Source organism: Anarrhichthys ocellatus, unplaced genomic scaffold (assembly GCF_004355925.1).
Source record: "Anarrhichthys ocellatus isolate YVR2014 unplaced genomic scaffold, GSC_Weel_1.0 scaffold7, whole genome shotgun sequence".
Classification (NCBI taxonomy): domain Eukaryota; kingdom Metazoa; phylum Chordata; class Actinopteri; order Perciformes; family Anarhichadidae; genus Anarrhichthys; species Anarrhichthys ocellatus.
Window position 1 is genome coordinate 4,568,608 of NW_022280037.1, and position 11,563 is coordinate 4,580,170.

The 11,563-nt window shown below is 40.4% G+C and overlaps 3 protein-coding genes across 5 annotated transcripts in view; 2 read left to right on the top strand and 1 right to left on the bottom strand.

The window, feature by feature from the left end:
* Positions 1–993, bottom strand: part of pcmtl (l-isoaspartyl protein carboxyl methyltransferase, like) — a 4,889-nt gene extending 3,896 nt beyond the window's left edge. Inside the window, exons 1-2 of one of the 2 annotated variants that reach the window (XM_031847498.1) lie at positions 916–950; positions 489–624 (exon numbers count right to left, since the gene is read on the bottom strand). In XM_031847498.1, coding sequence (XP_031703358.1) covers positions 489–606 — 118 coding nt within the window. In that variant the 5' untranslated portion in view covers positions 607–624; positions 916–950. Of the gene's footprint in view, positions 1–488; positions 657–915 lie in introns of both variants that reach the window. The other variant, XM_031847497.1, reaches the window with a different exon arrangement.
* A 112-nt stretch (positions 994–1,105) lies between these two features.
* Positions 1,106–3,051, top strand: ccdc32 (coiled-coil domain containing 32). Its single transcript, XM_031847499.1, has 4 exons — positions 1,106–1,221; positions 1,518–1,783; positions 2,044–2,197; positions 2,362–3,051. The coding sequence occupies exons 2-4, from the start codon at positions 1,531–1,533 to the stop codon at positions 2,549–2,551; spliced, it is 597 nt and encodes a 198-aa protein (XP_031703359.1). The 5' UTR covers positions 1,106–1,221; positions 1,518–1,530; the 3' UTR covers positions 2,552–3,051.
* Positions 3,052–7,015: 3,964 nt separating this feature from the next.
* Positions 7,016–11,338, top strand: prlh2r (prolactin releasing hormone 2 receptor). 2 transcript variants are annotated; one of them, XM_031847450.1, is made up of 3 exons: positions 7,016–7,115; positions 8,465–9,375; positions 10,461–11,338. In XM_031847450.1, exons 2-3 carry the CDS (start codon positions 8,467–8,469, stop codon positions 10,785–10,787), a joined length of 1,236 nt encoding a protein of 411 aa, XP_031703310.1. In that variant the 5' UTR covers positions 7,016–7,115; positions 8,465–8,466; the 3' UTR covers positions 10,788–11,338. The 2 variants fall into 2 exon arrangements, with proteins under 2 accessions (XP_031703310.1, XP_031703309.1); XM_031847449.1 differs by lacking the exon at positions 7,016–7,115 and having other exon boundaries at positions 8,350–9,375.
* The last annotated feature ends 225 nt before the right edge of the window (positions 11,339–11,563 follow it).

Sequence of the window (11,563 nt, forward strand, 5' to 3'; positions counted from 1 at the left end):
ACAATGTTTTGATAATTGTGTGGGATTTCGGTCATCGTAACATCATGATAAAGCATACATGTATTTCCCTTGTCTTAAAGGCTACATTACAGTTAAATAAACTAATAGAATAACAAAGGATAACATTATTTCATTCCCCCCCCCCCACGCATTTTTCCTTTCAATTTTCTTATAAACTGTTTTTTTTTATCTTTTCCATCACATGGTCTAAATTTAACTTTCAAATTTTAAATTGCCACAAGAGTATCCATTTGTCAGTTCAATATCCAGCAGCCCTTTTTGGTCTTGTTAATTGTGAATAATACAATACACTACGTGTCTTTTAAATGATCCTCCATATTACTAAAGAGAGGCTCATCCCCTTTTCTTTATTTACATTATAAACGCACCAGCTGCCACACTCAACATATGTTTAGTTGTGGACCTTTGAGGTAGTAAGTCAATTCCTTGTAATATCAAAGCTTAGGTCCCTGAGATCTGCCCATTACCCCTCAGTCTGCTGATGAGCTCTGGATGAGTCTTGCCGCTGGACATCCACGCCATGGTCCGGGACAGCAGCACACCCATCGGGACTGCCACTACTGCCAGGCGCAAAGCTGCGTGCATCTCCTACACTGGCTCTTCCTGCAGGGACATGACGATCAACGCTTGCAAACCTACATAACACACAAATAATCGTAACACACATTTAATAGTCAGTCATAATCAGGTTAACAATCAGTCCAAGCAGAACTGAATTTAGCATAACAAAGTAATGACATTAAAGTGAACTTGACAGTTAGCCACCATATTGTATCGCGAAACAAACAAATTAACATTAAGTGATAAACCTATAATATATGCTAATATCAGTTCTTCAAATGATCAATACTCGCGAATAAAACAATCAAACAGAGACCAGCAGTACTTGTTTACCTTGATAGTTCGTCGCCGTGTGAGTTCCTTCCAGCTGGAACTAACTTCCGGACTCTCTTCTCTGAGACACAGCCCTTGACCAATAAGATGCGGGTTTCCAATTTAACGCCCCAGAGATCCAATCATATTTTAGAAAGGTTTGATGGACGGTTATAATGTCTAATCATATGACACTAAATAAGGAAGTGGACGTCCCCCATTTAAGACACTGGATCATGGACACAGTTAGCTAGCGAGGCTAGTCTTTCATCTTTAAAATCATACTTTAGAAGAAATAACGGTTATTCTATTGAGAGCATCACACAGGTAAGACATGTTTGTAAATCATTATGATGACGAACCGTTTAAAAACACTTGAAAGGAAACAATACTCAAAAAAATAGGTTTTAGACACCAAAGTAGCTACGTATGTTGATAGATTTTGGTAAATTAAAGCTCAGCTTTTGATTGTGCTTAGTATTTGGAAACCTGTGCAGTTTACCTTTCAGATTTTCTTCATTTCTATTCTAAATGTCTCCCGATGCCTGTTTTAATGCTGCTGAAAGACCCATCAACACAATTGTGCTAATGCTAATGCACATTGACTTCTGTTCTACCTCAAGTCAGTTGACCAGAATGATTGAAGACTTCGAGAATAAGGAGGACGTCCGGTCCAGCGGGGAGCTGTGGACTGAAATCTGCTCCAGTCTGCCGGAGTCACAAGCTGAACCAGCCCCGCCGGCGATCAACACGGAGTTCAGGGACTCATTCCAGCCAGCCGCACGAGTCGGATTGCAGCTCAATGGACACTCAAATGGGACAAATACCAGTTCTTCTAACGCCGGATGGGAACCCATGGAGGATTCTGAGATCTACATAGCCAGCTTAGGTACAGGCGTACTTCCCATCTTCCTGTCCCTTACATGACTGCATGCATCATGTCACATTCAGCTCACCCTGTCCTCAGTACAGTGTCCATCATCTTAATCAAGTTGTATGTGAGATATTTGGAATTATAGGGTTTCGAAGTACTGATGGGCATTTTGTTTAACTCTTTTTCTGACATATAGACTAAAAGTCAGAAATGTGATGCCCCCTCCTTAATTAAGAATTTCGACTTTACATTTTTTTGTCTACATTTTGGTGCAGAGAACCGCCTGAAGAAATTAAAGGGCCAGTCAAGTGACGTGACATCCAGGGACATGTTGCGCTCCTTGTCTCAAGCTAAGAAAGAATGTTGGGATAGATTCCTGCATGATGCTCAGACCTCGGAGATCTTCCAAAGCGGTGACATGGATGAGAGGTAGGATGGTAGATTATTCTTTCATATTATGATACACACACGTACTTCTGCCAGGACACAAGCAGGAGGTAAAGGGATATCTTGCCTTAACTTAACTCAAGTCTCCCAAAGCCCAAATAGTCCCCTTCTCATCTTAAAACCTTGTTTGTACTTCTCTTTTCGAGCGCTCTTGAAAACTTCAAGAGGTGGTTGATTCCTGAGAAGGTGGCCATCAGCGCAGAAGAGCTGGAGTATCTCCTGAGACCGTCTCAGAATAACGAACAGGCTGAAGCAAACCAAACAGAGATCGAAGAGGACACGACGGGAGAGAGAGCCGACCCCGAGGAAGATGGCGCACACAGCCCGGAGAAATGAGTGTTAAAATAGTAACACCGAAAGAAGAACTAATTTGGCGTGTATTCAGTAGCGCTGACTTGTTACCCCCACGCTCATTTTGAGCTGCGTTATGTCATAGCACTGTTTTGAACAAAGCTTTTGTTAACAGTGGTCAAAGAAGCAATTACAGCCTGTCATCATCCTCTGTAACCCCAGCAACTGAGTGTTAAGTACGTATTCAGTCATTATTATTCATCCCTTGAAGGATTATTATTTTTACTGATTCCCATTTTATATGTTACAAGAATGGCTTCCTTCATTCAATATATATGCCAAGGTTGATGAAGGAGCACAAAAAGTACCATGTTGTAATTGAGACTCTTGTGACATCTTGCAGACATTATACAATTGTGACATCTAGAGTGGGAATACTCTGTGATATATTCCTGAAAATATTGTAACATATTGTGTAACATCTTTATTTTTGCCATTTTACCAATTAAGTTTTACCCACGTTTCAATAAAAACATAAAGTAGAATTGATTCTGTTTATTTGTCGGCACATAAGCTGAAGCAAGGGCACGGTTATATTTAGCTAGACAGCTGAGGTACAATTACAACTTAGAATATTCTCCCACACATTTGTGCATATAAGAGCAAGCGCGAGGGTCGACAGTGTAAAGTGTTGCAGGGTTGTCATCCTGTGGTCGGCCTTTCTCGCTGCAGTATCTTTAGATGGCAAAGAACTTTTTTTTTTAAATGATTACCTTTCTCTGTGTCAGTAAATGTGACGAAAGAGAGTAGAGGAATGACATGCAGCAGCTGATCCAGCCGGGAATCGAACTGGAGACTGGCCTCTGCTGCATCAAATCTGTCTCCCCCCAAGTCCCCCAACTTAAAGGAAGCCTATACATCATAGTAGCTTATCAGTCAGTCCAGTTGTTTCCAAGCTGAGCGGCCGAGAGGGATCACTGAAGGCAATAGACTCCCAACATTTTGAAAACTGTTAATACGAGAACTAGTTTGACCATGAGTTTGCAATATAGTTAACACAACGGTTACACATCCCCACAAAGTTGAATTAACACCTCTCTGAAACAGTTTCAACATAAACTTAACATTATAACCTGCTTTATTGCAGGGCTGTTGTATTAATAGACTATTAGTGTTAGCTAGAGGTATCTAATAAATTGGCAACAGTGTTATTCTGAATAAAATCAATTCAACCAGGGAAAATGTTCTTAAGCAGCATTCATTTGAATAATAGCAACCATGGCTTCATTCTCTAATGTGAATCAATTTCAGCTGAGGTCTTTGAAATGACTGCTGTATCTTCCAAGACCCAGAGGACAGAAAGTGTGAAATCAACTCAACGCATGCAAGTTAAACAGTGTTTGTTCTCATTTTTCTTTCAAGGGCAGAACAAATTCTGCCCTTTATCTTGACAAATAGAGTGGACTTTATATAACTTTTACTGGAGAATGCTTATTACGATTTTAGTGAGTAAAAGCAGTGACTTGCAGCTTCTGAGGTCTCATAGAGCCGTGCTTTGTTGTAATAGGTTAGACTGGGATAACAGATGACAGTGTGGAGCAGCGGATGGCAGGAAATTAAAATATGATTGGCACCCATCATTGATTCAAATTAAATTTCTGTGGAAGGTGTTAATGAAGAAAGCCAGCTGTGGTGTCCCCTGACAAAAAGAGCTTCAGCAACCATTTAACCATCAATGTCATCTCTGGATAAAAATAAATACATTGTAATATATCAACACAACAAGCACTAAATAATGTTTAATCTCAATTAATGTATGTCAGCGAGTTTGCAATTAAATGCATTTTTGGGGAGAGGTTGGATATTTGAACAACAGTAAAACCCATTAGCACCATCCAGTATCAATGGTGTGAGATGAAATTGTTAATTTATGTCCCTATCATTCCCCCCCCCCCCCTCTGTGGGATTTCCTGCCACTTTGTTGACCCAGGGCAGGTTTTTGGGTGATAGTCTTAGCCACATGGAGTGCGATGCAACACCGGAAGGACCTGAATGCAGGCAATGCAGGCCAACAGCAACAGTTCAGGGGTTTATTGCAAAGGAGAACATACCTGTACATACCCTCACTTGCATGTCCAAACAGAAATACTATCGAGCCTATACGACAGCAGGAATGGGGAAGGGGAAAGTGCAGGCAGGTACAGATGGGATTCAGGTAACAGGGTAACAGAGGTTTAAAAGCAATGACACAAAGCAACACTGATAATCTGGCAACTGATTGGGGTAGAGAACTGGTTAAATATCTGCAGGGCCATTGAGGGTAAGTGGAAACAGGTGAGCAGGTGATGGCTAAAATAAGTTACTGCAAGGCAGGAGGGAGTGGCTGGATGTGAGTGTCAGGTGACTGGGAGAGGTGTTAGAGTCGGAGTGCATCTGGTGGACAGGTAGAAAATGTAACTGGAGAGAGGGACAGAGAGCTAGAATGTGAGGTACATGGTCATGCTTTCCACCTGAGCCCCCCTCCTTAAGTATCAAAGATAGCTGCAAGACCCATTTTCACCCAGGACAAAACATTAGTGTCAATGAGCGGATGGTTGCAAGCAAGGCCCAGACAAGATACAGACACTACATGAAAGGAAAACCAACCAAATGGGGCTTGAAGCTTTTTGTGTTGGCCCGACAATAGCAGTGATTAAACAGTTACGGCTTTTCCTTCAGGAGTTGGATTGCCTAATGACTCAGTAATGTCCCTAGTAAACCCTGGATAACTGGGAACTGGATATCATGCATTTGTTGGCAACCTCTACACAAGCCCAAGACTATTCAAAGACCTGTTTGCCATGAACATTCAGGCTTGTGGAATTTAAAGAAAGATCAGGAAGGACTGCGCTCACAAAGCATACGAGGAGCCACTTGTGCATGTGAAATAGGTGGACGTGCCTCAGGTTGCTGTCTGCTCAACAGTAGCACTGTGCAAAGGAACGGGTGATGAGCCAGGCCGGTTGGCATGGCTACAAACAGCTACCATGTAGGTAGACGATCCATCACGCCCCACCATTGAAGTGCAATATGTGTGATGGAGCCCACTGTGCCAGGAGCTGTTTTGATGTATGGCAAAAGTAAAAATCATTCCCAGAAACAAGCATGCTGGGCAGTTAAAGAATAATGTGGAAATCTTTTTGCTGTTGTAACTATTTATAATGCATACAAATGTTTAAAAATGAAGAGATCCAAGGCAACATTAATAGGGAAAAAAAAGGCCTGAACTGAGACATGACAGATTGCAACTGTTGCTACAAAAAAAGGTGCCATGTAAATAATAATCATGGTGATAAATCCCTCCAAAACAGGTAATGCCTCAAAGCACTTATAAGTCATCCTTATTGGTAAATACAAGCAAATACTGTGCTGCAAAACATCAGAAGTCATATACTGTACATACAGGTGCATACATGCAATTTGACTTCTGCATTTAACCCATCCGAAGCATTTAGGAGCACAGGGCTGCTGTGAAGCGTACAGAGAGAAGCTTGGGGTTCAGCGTCTCATTTAAGGACACTTGACATGCAAACAGGACGAGCCACGTCATCAGCCAACATAGTGGTTAAAGGATGACCCACTTTACCCACACTTTGTTGCATTGACGGTGATCATTATTTGTTTCAAACTTGTATAATGATTAATAATTGCATAATAATAAAATTGCTTTATAAATCCCTAAATATTTTTCATTTTCTCCAGTTCATGTTCTTCACAATCATCCCTCTGTTCCCATCAAATCCCAGTGCAAATGAATCTAGTCCTGTTTTACTCTTTGCAGATACTCACTTGATGAATGATTCAGTCATACGGGTTCTTCTTTTAGTTGCTTTGGGAGGAGACTCACAATTTCTAAATTAGTTTCAGTTATATAAATATTTAGGTTTGTACTGCAGGAGGAAGATCGTGGTTTGTCCCTTAATTGTTCAATTTAATGTATGCTCCCTAATGTTGGTTTCTGGCTGTGTTTGCTTAAGAGGCCTCATCGTGAAAAACCTCACAGCTGGATATTTCATAAAAAGGATTCAGAAATATGATAATACATTTGTAATAAATTATATGTCAGCTCTTCCACTTAGTTGAGATTTCTGTTACATGGCAAATTTAGGATAAAATGAGTGACGATCTATTAGAAATAATATCATAAAATGTGTAAGGAACACTATAAAATGACTATATAAAACCAGACACGTTATAAGTCCCAATAGGAAAATTATAGCGATTCCATGGCATAAAAATACCATAAAACAAGGCAAGGTCATTATAACGTCACTATTTATTACCATATTGTTCCCCAGAGGAATATCATAGGAGATTATGATTGTCCATTGACCATAAAGACAGACAGCCATTTTACTGGAGGTGACTCATTCACATAAACACTTACTGTATGCTGAGAGAGAGAGAGAGAGAGAGAGCGAGAGCGACAGATCACCTCTAAATTCAGAAGCGAGTGGGTTGCAGTGAAGATGTGAGGCTGCACATAGTTGGACACCCATCGGACAGAGGACACAAATGAATTCTGGACTGTCCAAGTCATTAAAAAATGTCTGACTGACATCTCTCAGAGGTACTTCTTTCTTTTAATTCCTACATTTCGAAAATGCATGCACTCTGATAACTGTCAAATTTGCATGAAGTTATTTCTAAGAGAATAAATAGTTGTTTAATGATAAGATTGAGATCTATTTTGTGTATTTAGGGCTTCTTGAGATTTATAAAAAAAGAAAACTGATGTATGTGAATTACGTACAAATCAATGTATCGCTGATCAGGTTAGGTCAATGAGGCTTTAAGCTGATTCAGCATGAGAAAAGTCTGGTGCATATTGTTGTACATGATTAAACCAATCTTCATCGTAAAATTCAGATAATTTAGTAAGAGAACAGTAACATTACGACAAATGGTGCGGTCAGCCTAAGTAGGTCATTAATACGCACTTATTCATGCTCTACAGTAGGCTTTTGATTTACAGATGACGCTTTCACATTTGTGTTAGAACTATTTGGAATTTGGCTAATCTGACAAGATTAGTTTTGTAAATACTGATTGTTTGACATTTGTGTAGATATATAGTGTGATTCATTGCAGGACAGATATTATTTTCTTATCTTGCAAATTTAAATATAAACCACTCCAGTGCTTTCATTCTCTTCTTTGCTGTCATGTGTTTTTTGTTAATGAACCAATAAATCAACATTCATTTTAACATGCATAGTGGCAGATTAGTATCTCTTATTGCTCAGTAATAACTAGGTTGACATCACAGGATTCAACAGATGTTCAGGATGACCATTTAGTTGGACTCCGAGGATGATATTGCTGCTCTATATGGAGCTAAGAGAGAAAGAAGAGCCATGGAATGGTTATGAAAACCAAAATGTTTTCCAAAGAATGAGATGGAAAATATTTGGAGCGGTGAATAAAAAGGTGACAAGTGTAGAGTGAAGAGGAGAGGAAGTAATTATGTGCAGAAGAGGTGGAAGCAATTGACAAGCCCTGCAGCTTTTCAAATCAAGATTGATTTTCATGCTCAAACTTTGACTTTGTAGGAATATGAACAGCTCGACAGATGTTGCTGTTTTTTTTTTATGATTATCATAAATTATAATGATTTATAGTATCTGTCCCCTAAAAGGTTGTGCGTACCATTTTCTCTTGGGATGTCGGGCTAATACACACATTTTCTCTCCCCATGTATGAGTTTTGAAGATGGACACAAATTTGTTTCTCTCTCTCTGTTCAAACATATCTCCAATCTCCATAATTTATGGAGATTTAATGTCACTTTGGGTTCAATAAAATTGTTGTTTAATGCATTTTGCAAATATTTGCAGGCAATTATGATGCATAATTAGGTATATGTGCAGAATATGCTGCAGATTATAAATAGTTTGTTATTCATTGTGGCTCCTGCAGATATGGACTGGGAGAAGTCATTGAACCGATCCAGGGTGAACTCTTCTTCTCCAGCCTCTTCGTCATCTCCATCCATGTCTGACTCTTCATTCACCTTCTCCTGCTACAACTCATCTCACCCCCTCTTCTCCACCTCCCCGTTCTCGGACCCATCCTTTTCTGGCCTGGACCTCCTGTCCAACCTGAAGCCCGTCTTCATCCCTCTCTACTGTGCCGTGGTGCTGGTCGGCTGCTCCGGCAACCTCCTCCTGCTCTTTCTCATCTGGCACAACAAGAAAAGACACAACACCACAAACTTCCTCATCAGCAACCTGGCACTGGTCGACCTGGTCATGTGCGTCTTCTGCGTCCCTTTGACTGCATCCTACGCTTTTGACCAGCGTGGATGGGTGTTTGGTCCCCACATGTGTCATTTCGTCACCGTCATGCAGTCTGCAGCTGTCTACGCAGCATGCCTGTCCCTCATGGCCATCGCAGTGGATCGTTACGTGGTTGTGGCTTATCCCATCCGCAAAAGAGCAGGGGGCCAGTTCTGCTTAGGTCTGGTGGTCCTGATCTGGCTGTCCTCTCTGGCTTTATCCACACCTACGGCACTACACACCGTCCACCTGGACCTGCGGGCTGCAGGGCTGCAGATGACCGTTTGTGAGGAGTTCTGGGATGGCCAGGAGCGAGGTCGATTCATCTACTCCTGCTTCATTCTCCTCTTCTCCTACTTTGTCCCACTGGCTGCAGTCTCCATTTCCTACTGTGCTATATCCTACCAGCTGAAGCAGAGGACCAAGTCAGGCTTGACGGCATGTCAGGAGTTGAGATCTGCGAGGGCTGCATGGAGCAGACAGAGGAGGAAGACCTTCTACCTGCTGCTGGTGTCCGTCCTCTGTTTCGCCTTCTCATGGCTTCCCTTACAGGTACAGATGAGTGGGAAAGAGAGACTGATGATTTGATGGATACAGGAAAACATGAATAAACTAGAATGGTGCAAACAGTAGAGTGTAGACTTCGGCCAAGTGTGTCAGCAACAACTGCTGTATTGTATTATTGAATAAATTCAACCCACAATTGGCTAACGTCCCGTCTAGTCTGTAAGGCTTTCTAAAACACACCTAATTCAAACTCAAAAACAAGCAGCGATGAATGAACGGAATCAGGTTTAAGAGTAGTCAGTGATGAGTCAGTGGCTAAAACTGGCAACCCGAAATATTACGCAGTTTGATGCAGCAGAGTACGAGATTAGTCACGGACAGACAGAGATTTATCACTTACCGACACACGTACACAAACCCACTCTCGACCAATGGGGAGATAATGAATTCTTAAGGGTTCCTTAACTGCTTGCTCAGTCCATAGAATCTAAATACATCTACTAGCACCTCGGAAGCTCAAAAACAAACACTGTATCTTGATTGTTTAATCCCTTGTTTAATTTTTACAAAAACCCTACAAATATTGGCTACTTTTTGGCCGGTGCAGTGACTTCAACAAGTCTTGAAGTCAAAGTGAGAATTGCCAGACACACAGATATTTAGTCAGATTAAACAAACGAGATAAAACATGTTAACTGTTTCCTCCTTTCCAGTCTTTGTGCTAAAGTAAGCTCACTGTAGCTTTCATCGCACAGACATGAGTGTAAATATTTCAATCTTACTCTGTGCAAAAAACACATAATCTTCAGACTGAAATGACCCGCTTGAACCAGCAACACAGCGTTTTACTGAACTAAAGAGTCAGAATCGGTCACAGCGGCATGAGCAGTGACACGTTCACTTACTGACTTACATGTACTGAAGTGCATTTTAACGGTGATACCATTGCTAAGCTTACAAAAAGCAAACAAACTAAACATTCAGTGATTATCAATCTTTCAACTGAAAAGTTTAAAATTAGCAAAGTGATACTTATAACAAATTTCTGAAGAATGTAATTGTTGAATTGATTACCAAATTACTTTTTCCTTGTATGAATGCTGAGTGCTAAACATTGTTTAACTTCACAGGTGGTGAATCTGATCCGTGACCTGGACACAGACTTCTCCATCTTAGGGAAGAATTACGTTAACATCATCCAGGTGTCCACTCACCTGCTCGCCATGAGCTCCACCTGCTACAACCCTTTTATTTACGCCTCATTGCACAAAAAGTTCCTCTCCTACCTGTGCAGCCACTTCCTATTCCGGAGGAGAAAAACAGGAAAGGACAGAGGTCAGGGGTCAAGCACCCTGACGATGTTACACAGAGTGCAGCGCCTTCACACCTCCACGATTGTTGCAGATTTAGCAGGTGCTGTTGTAAATAACGTTATTCCTCAAGACATTTATGCTTAATAGTTGTTTCTCTTGAATACGCACAGGAATTTTATCTGCTGCTGTTTTCCAGAAAGGACACAGGGTATCTTCTTTACTTCATATTTAATCTGAATCTGGTCAGTGTTTATACTGACAGGCAAATTAAGTAAGAAACTAAATTAATTTAAAGCTCATTGAAATTCGAAAACTGACAAAGTGGCAAGGCTTTTATAAAACAGGTTATAGTCATAAATAAAAATGCACAGCTCCGTCTCTTTGACTGAATTTCTACAGGTGTAAAAACACTGACCTGCTTTGCTTGAAAGGATGTACCGTGTTGTGTAATGATTTATATTTTGAACAAATGTGTGGAGGTTTATGTATTGAAAGTTTATTTAGTCCTGAAAAATACTTTAAACAGTGATTTTGCTCGTCTTTGCAAAAATACACAATGTATAGTTTTTCATCTAATTCTTGTACATATTCATATTCTTGAGCATGTCTACTACTTTACGTGTTTTTTTTAAAAATATATATATATATAAAAGCATGCTGTTCTAATCTAAATGTTTTATGCCATTCCTGTCAACTTAAACTGATGGTGTATTTGGATAACTGTATAGGTGTTTTACATGTGTTTTATCTTCTATTTTGTTGAATTTCATTCAATAAACATGTTTATTTAAATCATTGTCCCCTCGCCATTCATTGTGTGATAAAACAGGAACATGAAGAGTTTCTGTGATAATAAATTATGTATTTCTGTCATTCGGTTTGGCCTTGAGCCACTGGACGCTTTTCACACTCTCTGCTGC